General features: G+C 38.0%; 1 protein-coding gene across 2 annotated transcripts in view; it reads right to left on the reverse strand.

Annotated features, from left to right (window-relative positions):
• Positions 1 to 987: 987 nt before the first annotated feature.
• The window catches only part of MRPS31 (mitochondrial ribosomal protein S31), a 31,355-nt gene continuing 12,832 nt past the window's right edge, over positions 988 to 19,510 (reverse strand). For both annotated transcript variants that reach the window (XM_077752579.1, XM_077752578.1), the window contains 3 exons: positions 18,635 to 18,714; positions 15,115 to 15,258; positions 988 to 3,146 (listed from right to left, as the gene is read on the reverse strand). In XM_077752579.1, the coding sequence (XP_077608705.1) occupies positions 2,917 to 3,146; positions 15,115 to 15,258; positions 18,635 to 18,714 (454 nt within the window). In that variant the 3' untranslated portion in view covers positions 988 to 2,916. The remainder of the gene's footprint in view (positions 3,147 to 15,114; positions 15,259 to 18,634; positions 18,715 to 19,510) is intronic.

Raw genomic sequence — 19,510 nt, forward strand, 5'->3', positions numbered from 1 at the left:
TTTTGGCCATATTCTTTTGGTTGATTTATTTCCTTCTACTTGATTTTTTTTTTAATGTTTTTTATTTATTTCCAGGAGAGAGCGAGCGAGCGTGAGCAGGTGAGGGTCAGAGAGAGAGGGAGTCACAGACTGAAACAGGCTCCAGGCTCTGAGCTGGCAGTCAGCACAGAGCCCGATGCGGGGCTCGAACCCACAAACCGCGAGATCATGACCTAAGCGAAACTCGGACGCTTAACCGACTAAGCCACCCAGGCGCCCCATCCTTCTATTTGATTTTTAGGAACTCTTTTTATATACCATATACAAATTAGTTGGTGATTATATGTAAGGCATTTATCTTCATGTCTGACGCTTGTCTTTTCACTCACCGCACTGTCTTTCTTAATTACAAGTTCCAAATGTCAACAGTATGGGGTGGCACCTGGTGGTTCAGTTGGTTGAGTCTGACTTTTGATCTCAACTGAGGTCACGATCTCAGAGTTTCAGAGATTTGAGTCCTGCATCAGGCTCTGTGCTGACAGCGTGGAGCCTGCTTGATATTCCCCCTCTCTCTCTGCCCCTCCCTTGCTCACACTCTCTCTCAAAATAAACTTACAAAAATTTTTAACAGTCAAATTTAGGAATCTTCTCCTTAGAGACTGACTGCTTCCCATCGTGGGGTTCCAACTCACAATCCTGAGATCAGGAGTCACATGCTCAACGGACTGAGCCAGCCAGGCTCTCCTTTTTTCATTATTTATTACTTACTATGTTTCATTACAGTTTTTAAAGTTTATTTCTTTTGAGAGAGGGAGACCCCGTGCAAGTGGGGAAGGGGCAGAAAGAGAGGAGAGGAGAGAATCCAGAGCAGTGCAGAGCCTGATGTGGGGCTCTGATGTGGGACTGCAAGATGATGACCTGAGCTGAAGTAGGATGCTTAACAGACTGGGCCACCCAAGCACCGGGTTTCACTAAAGTTTAGGAAGATTATTTCACAAAGATCCTACATATCTTTCATTAAGACTTTATTCATTTATATTTTTGGTGCTATCTTCTAAGTCATATTTTATCTGTTGCCGGCATCCAGAAATGCAGTTGCAAACTTGCTAAATTCTCTTAGTTCTTATAATTTACAGACTGTTTCTTTCTACAGAATCATACTCTCTGACAATTTTGTATCTCCTTTTCTGTGTCAATTTTCTACTGGCATGTAACAAATAACGTCAAACTCAGCGGCTTAAAACATGCACAGTATCTCCTGGTTTCTGTGGGTCACTTGGCTGGGTCCCCTCTTCGAGGTTTCACAAGGCTGCCAGCAGGCTGTCAGCCAGGACGTGCGCCTTTGCAGAGCGTGGGGTCCCCTTCCACGGCTGGTGGCGGAACTGGTATTTGAGGCTGTAGAACTGAGATCCCCGTCTCGTTGCAGGCTGCCCCGTGCTCCTGGTGGGCCTGCAGTTCGCCACGTGCCCGTGCACAGGCCTTCTCACAGGACAGCAGCTTCTTCGAAGCCGGTAGAATTGTCACCCAGTTGGCTAACAAGGAGTCTTACATAATGTAATGTAGTCACAAGAGCGACTAATCCTGTCACTTTTGCCACAGAACATAACCCAATCAAGGGAGTCACCTCTGCCACAGTCTATTTGCAGAAGCAAATCTCACGTTCTCTCCACACTCCACCGTGAACGGATGTCTTTCATAAACTGTAAAAAAATTTGCCTCCATTAACTATCCAAAGATAGCTTCTGACCCATTTCTTTTTTTTTTAACCTTCTGGAAATCTGATTGAACAAATATTACTTTTTTCCCCCTTTCTTTCTTTTTAAAGTAGGCTCCATGCCCAACACGGGCCTTGAACTGAGTTCAAGAGTCACATGCTCTACTGACTGAGCCAGCCAGGTGCCTAACAAATGTTACCTTCTTATACCAATCTTTACCTCGCTTTCATATTTCTTTTCTCTTTTCTTCTCTCTACTACATATGGATTTCTTTAGATCTATTTTCCAGTATCTATTCTGTTACACTCCTTCACTAACTGTTTTTCCAAAGTCTAATCACTTTTACTGTCTCTTGCCCTATGCTTTATCTTATATATATAGTTCATAGTGTAAATATGATCAGCCTGGTATTTAGAGGCTTTACAAAGTCTGTTTTTGTAGTCTGTTTCTCCTTGTGTGCAATCCTGCTGCTTTGTTTCCTTTTATGTTTTATAATTTGAATCCTCAGTTTACGATGGCTTCCTTCACAGGATTTTCATTTGCTTACGCCAGGGACCTGAAACACTATTAGGCTGGGGCCACTGTAAACTGAACTCTTGTTTTGAGTTTTGAATCTTCAATCTTTTGAGTTGTATGAAACCAAGTCACACTGCTAAGCACCATAGTAGAAAAATAAACAGTTCTAACTCTGGCATGAAGACCTAAAGGACTAGAAGGGGTTAGAACAAGCTGCTTATTTTTACAAGGTTGCTTCTCGCTGGTGACCCAGACTTACGCAAGGGTCACTAATTTATGGTGAAAAACATAAAAATATATAAATATGTATATACACAAATATATAAAATGTGTGTATGTAGATATACATTTTTGCTGCATATAAACCTATCTATAAATCATCTCAATTGTTACAGCACCCTGACATCAACAGATATGTGGCTAATAATTATATTTCAAAGAAGTATGGTCACTGAAAACAAAATTGCTGGAGGAAGCGGTCTTAAACTTATTACTAAGACAGTCTTCTGTTAAGAATTACTAACTGATTCTATGAATGTTGATTTTTCTCCATCCAAGAATATTCTTCAGTTACTATTACTTTTAAGCAATTTAACATTTATATCACTCAAATCAGATGTAGTAATTAACATAATATAGGAAAACTTCTGGTAAAATTAGTTAATTTAGTTGTATCTCCAGCTTGAAATAGAAATTTTGATAGTCTTCAATTGAACTGTATGCCACTTTCTTTTAGAATGTCTTGTTTTTCATTAAAATAATTTCTAAACCACTCTATATGTTCAACCTTCTGCTTAACACTCAGATACGGATTTTTGGAAAGGCCACAGGTCACCAGCTCCATGAAGTGGCGAATTGGTCCTTGTTTTGGAAAATCTTCCAGATATTTATCCAGAAATATATGTTCATGAAATTCTGAACCATCATCATCAAAACCTAGGAAATGAGATAAAAATACATTACAATTTTGATGTAAAACATCTCTCATAAAATTAACATTAATGGGTATTACAGTTAAAGGCATGAGCTTTGTAGTCGGACCTGGGTTTGCCTACCAACTTAACAACTGTGTGACTGCGCAAATTAATTAAGTTCTCTGAGCATCAGTTTTCAGGTATAAAATGAGGATTGAAATAGAACCTTCCTCATGGGGTTTCTATAAAGATTACGTAGACACAAAGCTTATAAAACCCTTTTTATAAGACTTAGCACATTATACATGTTCAAAGGTAGCAACAATTACTGCTAGTGAATATTAAAAAAAAATTTTTTTTAATGTTTATTTTTGAGAGAGACAGAGCATGACTGGGGGAGGGGCAGAGACAGAGAGGGAGACATAGAATCTGAAATAGGCTCCAGGCTCTGAGCTGTCAGCACAGAGCCCGACGCGGGGTCCGAACTCGGGAATGGTGAGATCATGACCTGAGCTGAAGTTGGACACCCAACCAACTGAGCCACCCAGGCTCCCTGCTAGTGAATATTTTAATACCTAAAGCAAACCACTAAGAAAACTATACAATTAATCTAAAAAAAAACTACATAAACAAAATATGATAAAATCTTAAAACATGTTCAAGCAGCCCACAGGAAGCTCAAAAAAAGGAATGAGAAATGGAGAAAATGAACAGAAGACAAATAATAAAACAAGAGACTTAAGTCCTAACAAATCAGTAATTACTTTTTTTTAATTTTATTTTTAAGTACCCAAGGTGGGGCTCGAACTCACAACCCTAAGATCAAGAGTCTCACACACTCTACCAACTGAACCAGCTAGGCATCCCAATCAATAATTACTTCAAATATAAATGGTCTAAATACACCAATCAAAAGACAGAGATTGGCAGATGGATATAATAACATGCATCCAACTATATGCTTTCTATAAGAAACTCACTTCAAATACAACATAGGTAGGTTAAAAGTAAAAGGATGAAGAAAAATATATCTTGTTAACATCAGTTGTTAAAAAAAGAAAAGCATGAGTGGTTGGTTATACAATTAACAGATAAAACAGACTTCAGAGCAAAAAAAAATCACTAGGAAGAAAGAAAAATGTTATATAACAAATGGGCCAATCCACCAAGAAGATATAGTGCTTTGAATTATGTATGCACCAAACAATATAGAGTTTCTAAATATGTGAAAGAAAAATGATAGAAATAAAAGACTAATAGAAAAACCCACAATGATAGTTGGGCATCTCAAAAGTCCACTGTCAGCAATTCTGAGAACTGCAAAGTAGAAAATTAGCCAAGACAGAGAAGAACTGAACATCAACAAACGGTACCAAACTGATGTCTACACAGCACTCCACAGAACTACTGCAGAATACAAATTCTTTTTAAGCATTCATGGAACATTCACCTAGGTAGACCACATCCTGGGTCACAAACTGCAATACATTTAAAAAAATTGGAGTGATACATAGTACATTCTCTGATCATAATGGAATCAAACTAGAAATCAGTAACAGAAAGACAACAGGAAACAGTTAAAACTTAAACAAGATACTTAAAAATAATGCATAGGTCATAGAGGAAATCTCAAAGAAAATGTAGAAAAACACTCAGAATTGAATGAAAATGAAAACACAATATATCACAATTTGTGGAATGTAGCTAAAGCAGTCCTATAAAGGACACATACAGCACTAAATGCACATACAGAAGAGGAAAAGTCTCAATAATCTTTTTTTTAATGTTTATTTTTTTCGAGAGAGACAGAATGTGAGTAGGGGAGGGGCAGAGAGAGAAAGGGAGACACAGAAAATGAAGCAGCACAGAGCCTGACAGAGGGCTCAAACTCACAAACCGTGACACCATGACCTGAGACAGGTGGTCCATTCAAGTCAGTAATCTAAGTTCCCACCTTAAGAACCTAAAAAAGAGCAAAATAATCCTAAAGCAAGCAAAGGAAGGAAATAATAAACATTTGAAATGGATAAAACTAAAAATAGGAAAATAGAGAAAAATCAGTGAAACAAATACTTAGCTCTTTTTAAAAAAAAATCTTTATTATTTTTTTTTTTGAAAGCAACAGAGAGAGTGCAAGTGGTGGAGCAGTAGAGAGAGAGGTAGAGAGAGAATCCCAACCAGAGTCCTCACTGTCAGTGCAGAGCCAGATGTGGGGCTCGATCTCAGGAACCATGAGAGCATGACTCGAGCCGAAATCAAAAGTCAGATGCTTAACCAAGTCAGTGTCTTAATCCAAGCCACCCAGGTGCCCAGCCCCAATACTTAGTTCTTTAAAAACAAAATCAGTAAAATTCATAAGTCTCTATTAAGTCTGATAAGGAAAAAAGGAGAGGAATGAAATAGAAATGAAAAGGAGATTATTGCTACAAATCCTGAAATCATTAATGGCATAATAAGAGAATACCACAAATAACTACACACTAAAATTTCAACAATTTGGGGAAGAAAAAAATGGACAACTTAAAAAAATCAGAAAATTCAAACCAAAATATATAACCTGAATACTTGTAACTATTAAAGAAAAGGAATTTGTAGTTTAAAAGTTCTCAAGAAAGAAATCCCTAAGCCCAGACGGCTTCACTTGAGAATCTTATTAAACACCAAAAGAAAAACTAGTATCAGTCTTACACAAACTTTTCCAGAAACTAGAACACTCCTAACTCATTGTATAAGGCCAGTGTTACCTGGTTACCAAAATCAGACAAAGACACAACAACAAAACAAAAACAGAGAGAGAGAGAGAGAGAACTATGAACCATTATCTCTCATGGACTTAGAGGCAAAAACTTTAAACAAAATTAGCAAACAAATCCAACAATGTATAAAAAGATTTATATACCAGGATCAAGTGGGATTTACATCAGCTGTGCAGGGCTGATTCAACATTTGAAAACCAATGTAATTCGTTTCAACAGGTTGAAGAAGAAAAGTCATAGGACACAACACCAGTTTTTGATAACAACTTTCACCAAGTTAGAAAAAAAGAAAAATGACTTCAACTTGATAAAGAACATCTATAAAAAATCTGCAGCTAATATCATGCTTCATGGTGAAAGACTGAGGCTTTTCCCCTAAGTTCCATGAGCAAGACAATGAAGTCAGCTCTTACCATGATCTTACTAAAAATTTTAGCCACTGTAATAAGGAAGAAAAGACATAGAGATGGCAAAGGAAAAAATAAAACCATTCCTATCTGTAGATGACCTGCTTGTCTACACAGACAATCCCAAAGAATCTACAAAAAAACCTCCTGGAACTAATTAGTGAGTCCAGTAAGGTTACAGGATACAAAATCAACACACAAAAAATCAATCACATTTCTAATTAAACTGGAAGACTCAATCTATTAAGATATTAATTCTCTCCAAATTTATTTATATGTTTAATGCACTTCCTGTCAAAACCTCAGTAAGGTTTTACTACCGACAAGTTTACTCTAAAATTTACATGGAAAGGCACAATCTTGACAGAGAAGAATAAAACAGGAACAATAATGCTAACACTTACTGAAATAGCTATAAAAATCAAAAGCATAATACTGGCCGAGGGACAGACACACAGATTGATGGAACGGCAGTGAGGGCCAGAAACAGACCCTGCTATGGATCGAAATATGTCCTCCCAAAATCCATAGGTTGAGGTCCTGATCCCCAATGACTATATTTAGAGACAGGATCTTTCTAGAGACGAGTAAGGTTAAATGAAGTTGTAACAATGGCGTTCTGGTCCGATAGGCCTGGCGTCCTTATAGGAAGAAGAGGAGAAACCCAGAGAGCACACAGAGAAAAACAATCATGTGAAGATACAACAAGGAGGCAAATATCTGCAAACCGAGAGGCCTCAGGAGAAACAAAACTTGCTGGCACCTTGATCTTGGATTTCCAGCCTCCAGAACTACAAAGAAACAAATCTTGTTTAGCTACCCATCCATGGTATTTTGCTATGGCAGCCCTGTAGTAAGAGACCCACGCAGTCATGGCCAGCTCTTTAAACAAAGGTGCAAAGACAATTCAATGAAGAAAGGGTAGCCTTTTCAACAAATGGTGACAGAGCAAATGGATATCTATTGACAAACACACAGAAAGAACTTCAACCTAAACCTCACACTTCATACAAACGAACCCCAAATGGATCATGAATTTAAATGTAAAATTATAAATCATATAGAAAAAAAAATAGGGGACAGGCACCTGTCTGGCTCAGTGGGTAGAGCAGGAGACTCGTGATCTAAGGGTTGTGCATTCGAGCCCTATGTTGTGTGTAGAGATTACTTAAAAATAGAATCTTTTTTTTAATGTTTATTTTTGATAGACAGAGCGTGAGTGCAGGAGGGTCAGAGAGGGAGATACAGAATCAGAAGCAGGCTCCAGGCTCTAAGCTTCCAACATGGGGCTTGAACTCAGGAACTGTGAGATCATGACCTGAGCCAAATTTGGACACTTAACCAACTGAGCCACCCAGGCACTTCTAAGTTTATTTATTTTGAGAGAGTAGAGGGGCCGGGGGAGAGAGAATCAGCAAGGGAGGGGCAGAGAGAGAAGTAGACAGAGGATCCAAAGCAGCTCTGGGCTGACAGCAGAGAGCCTGAGCAGAGCTCAAACTCCCGAACCATGACATCATGACCTGAGCTGAACCAACTAAGTTCGGATGCTTAACTGATGAGCCACTCAGGTGCCCTAAAAATAAAATCTTAAAAAAAGAAAAGAGAAAACATAGGGGAAAATCTGGTTCAAAGGCTGGCAAAGAACTTGATAGCAAAAGCACCATCCATAAAAGGAAAAACCAGACCCCATCAAAATTAAAAACTTTTGCTCTGTCAAAGACCCCATTAAGAGGATGAAAAGACAAACTATGGACTGGGAAAAAAAATTTGCAAACCAAATATTCAATAGAGGGCTAGTATCTGGAATATATATAGATGTATATATATATATCTATATATAAATAAATTTTATAAATACAAATAAATTATACATATATACATATACAATTCTTAAAACTCAAGAGTAAGAAAACCAGACAGACACTCCAATTAGAAAATGGGCAAAAACCAGAAACAGACATTTCATTAAAGAAAATATACAGATGGCCAACACACACACACACACACACACACACACACACACACACGCACACGGTCAACTGCTGTAGCGATTAAGGAAATGCAGATTAAAACCATAATGAGCTATCAATACATATCTATCAAAGGTAAACAAATCTAAAAGACAAACAGACAATATCAATTGCTGGAGGGAATATAAAATGGCACAGCTACGCTAGAAATCAGTTTAGAAGTTTCTTTAAAAAGAAAATATGCGGGGTGCCTGGTGGCTCAGTCAGTTAAGCATCTGACTTCAGCTCAGGTCATGATCTCACGATTTGTGGGTTTGAGCCCTGCGTTGGGCTCTGCCCTGACAGCTAGCTCAGAGCCTGGAGCCTGTCTTCAGATTCTGTGTCTCCCTCTCTCTGACCCTTCCCTGCTCATGCTGTCTCTCTCTCTCAAAAATAAATAAAACAAAAAAAAAAGTAAATATGCAACTACCATATGACCCAACAATTTCACACCTAGGTATTTACCCTAAGGAAATGGAAATTTATATTCATATAAAATTCTGTACACAGGTATTTATAGTACCTTTATTCATAATAGCTCCAAACTGGTAACAACCCAGGTTTTTTTTTTTTTAATCAGGTGAATGCTTAAACAAACAAATAAACCCACAAACATATTGATAAATGTAACAGCTTGGATACATCCCCAGAGAATTAATCAGGTGGAGTAGAAAAAGAGCCAGTCCCCAAAGGTTACACATTATATGGTTCTATCTGTATATACTTTTTTTTAAGTCTATTTATTTATTTTGAGAGAAGAAGAGAGAGAAAGAGAGTACTCCCACAAGCACACCAGGGAGGGGCACAGAGGGGGAGAGGGAGAATCGCAAGTAGGCTCCAAGCTAAGGACATTAGGCTCAATCTCAGGAACCAGGAGGCCATGACCTGGGCCGAAATCAAGAGTCAGATGCTTAATTAACTGAGCCACTCAGATATCCTGTATGTATTTCCTGAAGTGAGAGAATAATAGAAATGTAGAAGCATTTTAATGATTGTCAGGGATCCAAGACAAAGAAGGGGAGACAGTGGGTGGCAAACAGGTGGTGTCATAAAAGGCTTATACAAGGGCTCCTTGAGGAGCCTGACTGTGGTGGTGGTCACGTGAGTCTACATATATGACAAAATTGCATAGAACTAAATGCGTACATACACAAGAGTACTTGTCAACTGGAGACATCTGAACATGGCTGAAGAACTATCAATGCCAAGTGCCTGGCTGTAATATTAGACAATGGTTCTGCAAGAAGTAACTATTGGGAGAAAACAGGTAGAGGCTATCCAAGATATTTATTATTTCTTCAGTGGCTGTGAATCTACAATTAACTCAAGATAGAAGGGTTGAAAAATGCTTTCTAATTGCCTGGAGTTAGTTTATATTTACTGAAAGAGATGTTTTAAAAAATTTATTTGGACATTTAAAGATCTATACATTATTTTTATTAAAACAAAAGTAAATAAAAAAGAAGTCAAGGTGGTAGATGGACAAATGGCCACACATCATTCCTATGCTTCTATACATGCCCCTTTACAGTGTGACTTTGCCATTCGTCCCGTAAATAGGCGGAGCCTGTCTCTCAAACCGTGAATTCAGGGTTGGCCAAATGACCTGCTTTGTCAATGGGATATTACTAAACACAGTGCAAACAAAAGCTTGAGAAGCACTTACACATCAATCCTTGCTCTTCCTTGCTGTTAGGAACCCAACCACAGCCATGTGAAGCCCAAGCTGGGCTGTGAAATGGTGAGTGATATACAACCCAGGTACCTCCATCTCCCCTGACGACAGCCAGCACCAACAACCAGACATATGAGACCAGCCAGCCACTCTAGAAGGATCTACCCTCAGCTAAGCTGCCAAAACCATTCAGAAAACCCATAAATTCATGAGCAGTTCTAACTTAGTTGTTTTAATAAGTTATGGAGTGGCATGTTAAGCAACAAAAAACTGATACACTTCAGAACATGATTTGGTAGCATATGTATGGCTAAAGAATATTCAAGGGCAAGACTCTGTTAACTGGGTAAAAATACGGTTAAAAATATGGTAAAAATACGATTAAATTTAAAGCCAAAGCTAAAATAAAAATGTTTTTATTATCAATCCAATATAAAATAATGACTATAAAATCTAAGTGGGAATAATGCCACCTAACTGCTCTTGTAAATCTCTCTGCTGGCAAAGCAAAACAGAAGGGACAAACCAGTTCTTAAAAAAAAAAAAAAAAAAAAAAAGAGAAAAAAAAAGCTACTTCAAATTGGAAAATAATTTATGTTTTCCATGGCAAAACAACAAACTGTAGTTTTTTATATAAATGAAAAACAAAACACTGGGAAGTGAAGCTGTAAACCCAGGACATATCATTTCGTCATTTTCAATATTAGGTTCAGAAAACTGGCATGGCCTGCCTCTAGAAATAAAACCCCTTTCCCCAAAAGCATCTAAGTAAATCTTCATGAAGCCAAGTATTAGCAGAGAGAGCATGACATTTTATTAATCTTAAAATTTTAAAATAAGAAATATAGCAGAATCTTATGGAACTGCTGAGGCTCCAAATTTTAATGCCAGTCTCTTTAAGGATTCTGAAGTTCCTAAGTGTATACTGAGGGGAGTGATCAAAGTGAGAAAGTTTCCACAGTTCCTTTCCTGTTTTTCATTCAGATAACAATTGCCTTAAAGAGCTGGAAATGAGATACCTCCCTTTCCCACCATGAAGCATCAATAATATGTACAGTGTGTATGGAAACTTGTCACATTTATCTCCCCAACCTGACCAAAAGACATGTTATTTTTCCTTTTGTAAAAATCAAACTCTCTTAAAAATCAGGTCAAATTTAAGATAAGTTCCTTTGGACATTCAAGATTTTGATGAGCTTAAGTGTTTTATTTTTTTATTGTTATTTTTTTATTTATTTCTTAAAATTTACATCCAAGTTAGCTAGCATATAGTGCAATATATGCAATATAGCATATAGTGCAACAGTGATTTCAAGAGTAGATTCCTTAACACCCCTGACCCATTTAGCCCATCCCCCCTCCCACACTCCCTCCAGCAACCCTCTGTTTGTTCTCCATATTTAAGAGTCTCTTATGTTTTGTCCCCCCTCCCTGGTTTTATATTATTTTTGCTTCCCTTCCCTTATGTTCATCTGTTTTCTATCTGAAGTCTTCATATGATTGAAGTCATATGATATTTATCTTTCTTTGACTAATTTGGCTTAGCCTAATACCCTCTAGTTCCATCCATGTAGTTGCAAATGATAAGAATTCATTTTTTGATTGCCCAGTAATACTCCATTGTATATATATGTATGTGTATATATACACGTATATACACACCAACATCTTTATCCATTCATCCCACCGATGGACGTTTGGGCTCTTTCCATACTTTGGCTGCTGTTGATAGTGCTGCTATAAACACTGGGGTGCATGTGCCCCTTAGAAACAGCACACCTGTATCCCTTGGATAAATACCTAATAGTGCAATTGCTGGGTCGTAGGGTAGTTCTATTTTTAATTTTTTAAGGACCTCCATACTGTTTTCCAGAGTGCCTGCACAGTCTGCATTCCCACCAGCAGTGCAAAAGAGATCCTCTTTCTCCACATCCTCACCAACATCTATTGCTGCCTGAGTTGTTAATGTTAGCTGTTCTGACGGGTGTGAGGTAGTATCTCAGTGTGGTTTTGATTTGTATTTCCCTGATGGTGAGTAATGTTGAGCATTTTCTCAGGTGTCAGTTGGCCATCTGGATGTCTTGAATTTAAAATGTTTTTTGATGATAATGTACACCAACCTATAATTTCCTGTTACCCTATTTGGTGATTGCTAAAAAATACATATCCTCACTAACAGTTTGAGATTTAAAATCCTTAGAGTGTAGTAAAATCCTCTCACAATACTGTTGTTGTAGGAACCGGGAATGGTGACAGTTGATGATGCTTTACTTGTACAACCTCACTTATTTCTCAGAAGAATCCCATAAAATAAGTCCTATTATTATTTCCATCATTTCACAGACCAGGGAAGTGAGGCTTAGAGAGATAATGCATACAACTTACTCGAAACTTGAACTCCTAACCACGATCTCTCCTAAATAAAGTCACATGTTATTCTGCTTCAATATTGGGTTTTAAAACCACGTTTTTAACCATGAGGACTTGGAACACCCAAGTTTCATCAAATAATGAAATCTTCCCTTAATATTATATACTGTATTTTGTTTTTTTCCCTACAACTTTTTAAATGTTTATTTATTTCTGAGAGAGAGATAAGGGAGTGCGAGCAGGGCAGGGGCAGAAAGAGGGAGACACAGATTCTGAAGCAGGGTCCAGGCTCCAAGCTGTCAGCACAAAGCCTGACGTAGGGTTTGAACCCACAAACCACGAGATCATGACCTGAGCTGAAGTCAGATACTCAACTGACTGAGCCACCCAAGTACCCCCTCAAAAATTTTTAATTTATTTATTTTTAGTTTTTTAATGTTAATTTATTCTTGAGAGAGAGACAGAGCACAAGCAGGGGCAGAGAGAGAGAGGGAGACACAGAATCTGAAGCAGGATCTAGGCTCTGAGCTGTCAGCACAAGAGCACAATGCGGGGCTCGAACCCATGAACCATGAGAGCATGACCTGAACCGAAGTCAGACACTCAACCGATTGAGCCACCCAGAAGCCCCTCTAAATTTTTTTAATGTTTATTTATTTTTGAGAGAGACAGAGCACCAATGGGGGAGGGGCAGAAAGAGAGGGAGGCACAGAATCTGAAGCAGCCTCCAGGCTCTGAGGTGTCAGTACAGAGCCCGACGTGGGGCTTGAAGTCACAAACTGTGAGATCATGACCTGAGCTGAATGAAGTTGGTTTCTTAACCAACTGAGCCACCCAGCCACCCCAGTTTTTTTCACCTCCTAAAATCCTATGTTCATACAGGAGGGAAAATGAACGAACCCTTCTTCACATGTATTATATGCCAAGAACTGTGCTGAGCAAACCAGTTAACTTTGTCCTATTTCTTACACTCTTCCAGTAAAGTATCTTTAATTTTACAGATGAGGAAACTAAGGCTCAGGAGGTTAAACAGGTTCCTTAAAGGCAAATGGCTACGCAATGAGAGAGCTCAGATCTGTACTCTGTACAACTGAAAAGTCCTTGGGCTTTTTTTTCACCTTTCCCTGACACCTATGAGTATGGAAAGCATACTACTTTGGGAAACATACATGTTATGTAACAGATGAAACATGGCATCCTTTATTACTGCATATACCACACAAAAACATAAAATATTAAGAATTTGCTAAGGAACTGTAAGTCTCTAAAAACTTTTCCTGTACAAAGTAGCACTTCATCAAGACAGAAGACAAAATATTTCTGATATTTAAGTTTCTGTTCCACTTATGAATCCAAACAAATGAAATGTCATCAAAAAATAAGATGCTGAGTTGACAGCATAATACTACAAAGGTTAAAATATAGGCTACACTTTCCTAAGACTTACTGAGGTGTTTGCCACTCCTACCTAACTGCACCAGAAAAGTAAACGAATCTCTTCTAGTTGGAAACATATCTAAAATGTTTAACTGATGATGACAGAAAACTTCCACAGAACGTACGTAGCACAGTGCAACACTGTTTTCCTTTTGAGTGAGAAAGAGGAATCATCTCCAGAATAATCTCCAGGAAAGTAGGTAACAGCATCTAGTAGCTCAAAGCATCTAGGTGGTTGCAACCAGAGTTCTAGAACATTTCAAAGCCTTCCAACATTTTTGCTTTGAGTGGTTTTCAAGTACGAGAAGCTTGTACCTCATTAATGGCATGGTTTTATGAGTAAAAGATAACCCGCATAAGGCTTTAAGAGTTGTAACGTTCTCTAAAATTGAAATAGAACATCATTCCCAGGATTTAATATATAAGATTTTCCAGGAAATCCCGGCTGAGCAACTAGAGAACTGTCATCATTTGCAGTCACCAATTTCATGTCCCAAAGCAACTCATGATGCATTTCTGCCATATAATTTTACTTCATTTTCCTTGTCAAACATCTAGAATTAAGGGAAGTTCTAACACTCCTTTTATTTTCTAAAGATTTTATTTTTATGTATTTTTAAAATTTTTATTTTTTTAGAAAGAGAAAGTAGGGGGCGGGGAGGAGCAGAAAAAGAGGGAGACACAGAATCCGAAGGAGGCTCCAGACTCCGAGCTGTCAGCACAGAGCCCGATGCGGGGCTCCAACTCATGAACCGCGAGATCATGACCTGAGCTGAAGTCTGACACTCAACTGACTAAGCCACCCAGGTACCCCTAAAGATTTTATTTTTAAGTAAAGTCTACACCCAACGCGGGTCTTGAAGTCACAACCCCGAACCCCGAGATCAAGAGCTGCATGCTCCATTACCTGAGCCAGCCAGGCGCATCTCTACATTCCTTTTAAAAACACTGTGAGGGGGCACCTGGGTGGCTTAGTCGGTTAAGCGTCCGGCTTTCGCTTAGGTCATGATCTCGCGGTTCATGGGTTCAAGCCCCGCGTCGGGCTCTGCGCTGACTGCCAGCTCAGAGCCTGGAGCCTGTTTCAGAGTCTGTGACTCCCTCTCTCTCTGACCCTCCCCTGCTCACGCTGTCCCTCTCTCTCTCTCCTAGAAATAAATAAAAATGTTTAAAAAAAAATTAAAAAATAAAAACACTGTGAGATTTTTTTTTTCAGACACCACAAAGAAATTTATACAAAGTTCCGAAATTCATGTAAATAACTAGACTCTATGACTGAACATCTGTCAGGTTTAATCCCCATCACTGAATTTTATAAAACTCTGAAATTAAGACTTACCTGCTTCATTGTTAATTGGAAACTCCCACAGTTTCCCCTCTTTTGTCCACTGGATCATCTCCTCAAAACCATTCTGCAGGGGCTGTTCGTTTACCTGGGCTAACTGCTTAGCAAACTCCACATCCCAAAGTGAAGGTGTGGTCTCTGTATAATAAAAACATTTCAAATAATCACAAGTCAATGCATATATAGCTTTATTTTTACAAAAATGTTATAATCAACTCCAAATTGGTAAAACATTTCAGGCCCTGAGGCATATACATAAACAGTATACAATGAAAGGTCATTCTCTCAGAGCTAAAACTGTACAAAAATGACATAAAAAGCCTGCAGCAATAATAACTGCAAGTCTTAGCTTTTGTTTTACTACACTGCTAGGCAAGCAACCCCTACAGTCTTACTGCCCCCTCTACTGGAAAGGAAAAAATATATATTTTGTTTAAGGATGTATTCATGAATGTGAATATTTTTATAAGACATGACTTTGATATTTAAAGCCGAGCCTGTTTACCTTTTAGTCTATCGAAATACGTCACTAATGTACAACAAATAAAGACCACAGAAAATAAATTAACATAATACTACTACTACTAACAGACATGGAGCACTTATTGCACGCTGTGCAAATGCTTTTTCTTAGTTCATTTAATCCTCACAACGAACCCTCTGAGTTTAAAGTTAATATCATGTTAGTTTATAACCACCATCATATCACATTTTAATCATTTTTATTTGCTTTGGAAAAGTAAGACATCTTTGGAGAATGAACTGTATTCCCACCAGTCACTGTTGGTGGGAATGTAAAATGGCACAACCTCTTTGAAAAAGTCTGGCAGTTTCTTAAAAAGTCAAAAAATAAACTTTATATACAATCATGTGACTCCTAGATATTTACCCAAGAGAAAACATATGTCCACACAGACTTGTATGTGAAAGTTCATATACAACCATGCCTGACTACACACTGACTGACTGCTAGACAGATTTTAATTATGTTGGCTAGAACATCTCATACAGAGAAAAGGTCACAGCAGTGAGGCTTAATTAGCCACATTTCCAGAGTAACCATAACAGCAAAATAACTTAATTATCATAGTCACCTTTTATAGATTTATTCAATGGACACTGATCAGCCTATATCTTCTCCATGATCATGATCATCAACACCATCACTTTTTAAATTAAAAAAACTTTTTATACTTTATTTTATATTTGAGAGAGAAAGAGAGAGAGAGAGCACACAAGCAGGGGAGGGGCAGAGAGAGGGAGACACAGAATCTGAAGCAGGCTCCAGGCTCTGAGCTGTCAGCACAGAGCTCAATGCTGGGCTTGAACTCACAAGCAGTGAGATCATGACCTGAGCTGAAGTCAGACGCTGAACCGACTGGGCTCCCCAGGCGCCCCAACACCAACATCACTGTTACTGCTAATAGCCACATCTATGTACTGAATGTCCACTGTGCTCCCAGCACTGTGCCTGATAATTTACTTACATTAGTTCATTTAATCCTTGAGAGTCATGTGCTAGCCGTATTTTATAGACAGAGAAAAGAAAACTCAAGAGGTTAGTATTGCAGAACTTGAATTTGAATAATCCACATCTATCAAATACCGAAAACTCCCTCCATTAAGCTATATGGCCTCCCGGCTCTAAATCACTCCAGGATGAGCAGTAGGGTCTATGACTATATCCTTTGCAGCAGTGGTAGGAACATGGAGGGAGCAAATGTGGGAATCCTGGGATAGAAGAACTCATTTATTCCGTCAATAAATAATTACTGAATGCCAATTATATGTCAGGCATTATTTTAGGTGATAGGGAAACAGCAGTAAACAAACGCTAAATTTAAGTCTGCATGTTGTTGCTACTGTATTTAATTGAGAATAAAAGACATTCTTTAGACTCATTCAAGTATAACTAATTAAAACAGTACCTTCATTAGAGTAAATTTTCATAAATTTGCATATTACTTTCCTTATTAAAGTATAATCATTTTATACTGTTTTATAAAAGTTCAGTACTTCCTTGCCAGCTAATTTCAGTTTTAGGAATAGGATTTCTGACTGAAAAAAGCAAATTGGCTTCTTCAAGAATCCAAGTGCCTCTTCTGGCTGTTCATTAGGTGGACAACAGCAGCTGCCCTCAGAGTAAATTCCCTTTTTTAAAAAAATGTTTCTTTATCTTGAGCACGTGCGAGCTCAAACAGTGCAGTTTTCACAAGAGAAGGAGGGTTGTTCTCTTAGCTTCACCTTTAGTTTAAATGAAGAAACACTGATTGAATTAATGTAAATACAAAGTAAAGTTAGATAAAGTGATTTCAAGTCATTCAACTTTTCCTCTATGGGTAGATATTGTAGAGTTCAATTTGTTCAAAAAAAAAAGTTACAATTTAACATAACGAATTCCTGTGATCTGTGAGTCACCTGCCTAGGTGCTGCTGCGTACACAAAAGTCAGTGACAGCTAAGCCCTAACATCTAAAAGTTTATTGAATATTGGGAAAAATCAGAGGTTTATAGAAGTTAAGTGATAGATTAAATGAGCCATTGGAGTCTGGCCTCACAACTTAAAAATCAATGATAAAATTATTTCTAACTAAAATTATTTCTAAATAATAAACCTCTGAAGCTAACTTAGAGGTTTTTGGAAATGAGAGTCACTTGTAAGCTGAAGACCATTTGTACTGAATTTCCTCATCTATTTTGTCACTAAACCATATTTAATGTCAAGCAAGAGGACATCTCATTTCTCTTTTAATTAGACTCCAAATGATGAATTTGAAGGATCTGACTTCTTACCCAAAGAAGAAAGGGAAAGACTAGAGAACAAGGACTGGCTATGTATTAAGGAAAAAAACACAAGACTACTGAGTATGTTTCCTGAATGTTCTTCTTCCCAGCTCTGGAACAATCACCAAATCACTTCACTACGTTACTGCTATAAATGCTATCTCCTCTTCTGGACAGCAAGCTGCTCTAGGGCAGAAATCAGGTTCTACTTTGTAATAGCACAGCTGCAAATGGTGGGGGATCATTCTCATCCAAATCAGTGGCCAACTGATCACTCTGGATTCGTGAAGTTGGGAGGACTTTCCTCCTGCTGTCTCCTTGCATGCAACACGTCAAGGGAGGAATCTGACCAGGACTAACAATGTCAACAACTACAGTCATAAGCAGGACCCAGGCCAATGACAGAGTGGCATATTACAATACCTGACATATGTAATCAAAACATTAAGCACATTTTGAAAGGACATTTTTGAAAGATGGAATGTTTCTATACTTGAGAAACAGTGTTCTTCTTCTTCTTCTTTTTTAATGTTTATGTATTTATCTTGGGGGGGGGGGCAGAGAGCGAGAGTGCATGTGCACGGAAGAGAGAAAGGGGGAGAGAGAGTCCCAAGCAGGTTCCGTGATGAGAGGCTTCGTCCCGCAAATCATGACCTGAGCCAAAACCAAGACTTGGACCCTTAACTGACTGAGCCACCCAGGCACCCCTAATAGTGTTGTTCTTAACAAACCTGTTTCAGGTGACTCTTCAGTAATAGCCTTAAGGTCAAAAATATTAAGTCTCTTTCCTTTGAGCATATTTTTCCTAAGACTGAAAAAGAAAAAACAATTTAAGTTAATATTTTTATAAATTACCAACAAAGAATTATTTATGAGAAGAAAATTTTACATGAAATACTGTAGAGATTTTAAAAAATTCCACTGACCCACACCCAAGCCTTTCGACTAAATCTCCACCTCTTTACAACTGACAATGAGAAAGCGGAACAAATGCACTTGAATTTTTGCATCATGATACAATAAAGCAGGTTAAGTAGTTTAATTTCTAAAACAGCTAATTGAAAAGATTAGCTTAAATTTTTACGTGATCCATTTCATAGTAAGGTTTTAGAAAACTCAACATTAGAAAGCTATTAAAACATGCATATTTAACAAACGTTTGTTAAAGTCAACGTTTGTCTTAGTTTAAGGGCAGAAAACACTGCATGTTTAATTATAAACAGTAATTATAAAAGATGGCATAGATAAATCAAAACATTCCCACTTATAAAGCAATCATTCTGTAATTTTAACATAATGATTAACTTTATGTAACATTTTTAATTAACTATTGAAATTAATGTCAGAAAGTTAATAACTTTTCCTTGTATATTTTAATCAACTGCTTCATGCATTAATTCACATTCATACTTATATAAACTTACTGGCAGATTAAAAACTAGTTTGAGGGGCACCTGGGTGGCTCAGTCGCTTGGGCAACCAACTTCACTCAGGTCATGATCTCAGAGATCATGAGTTCAAGCCCTGCATCAGGCTCTGTGCTGACAGCTGAGAGCCTGGAGCCTGCTTCAGATTTGGTGTCTCCCTCTCTCTCTACCCCTCCCCCG

The sequence above is a fragment of the Crocuta crocuta genome, unplaced genomic scaffold (assembly GCF_008692635.1).
Source record: "Crocuta crocuta isolate KB4526 unplaced genomic scaffold, BGI_CrCroc_1.0 scaffold190, whole genome shotgun sequence".
NCBI classification, from domain to species: domain Eukaryota; kingdom Metazoa; phylum Chordata; class Mammalia; order Carnivora; family Hyaenidae; genus Crocuta; species Crocuta crocuta.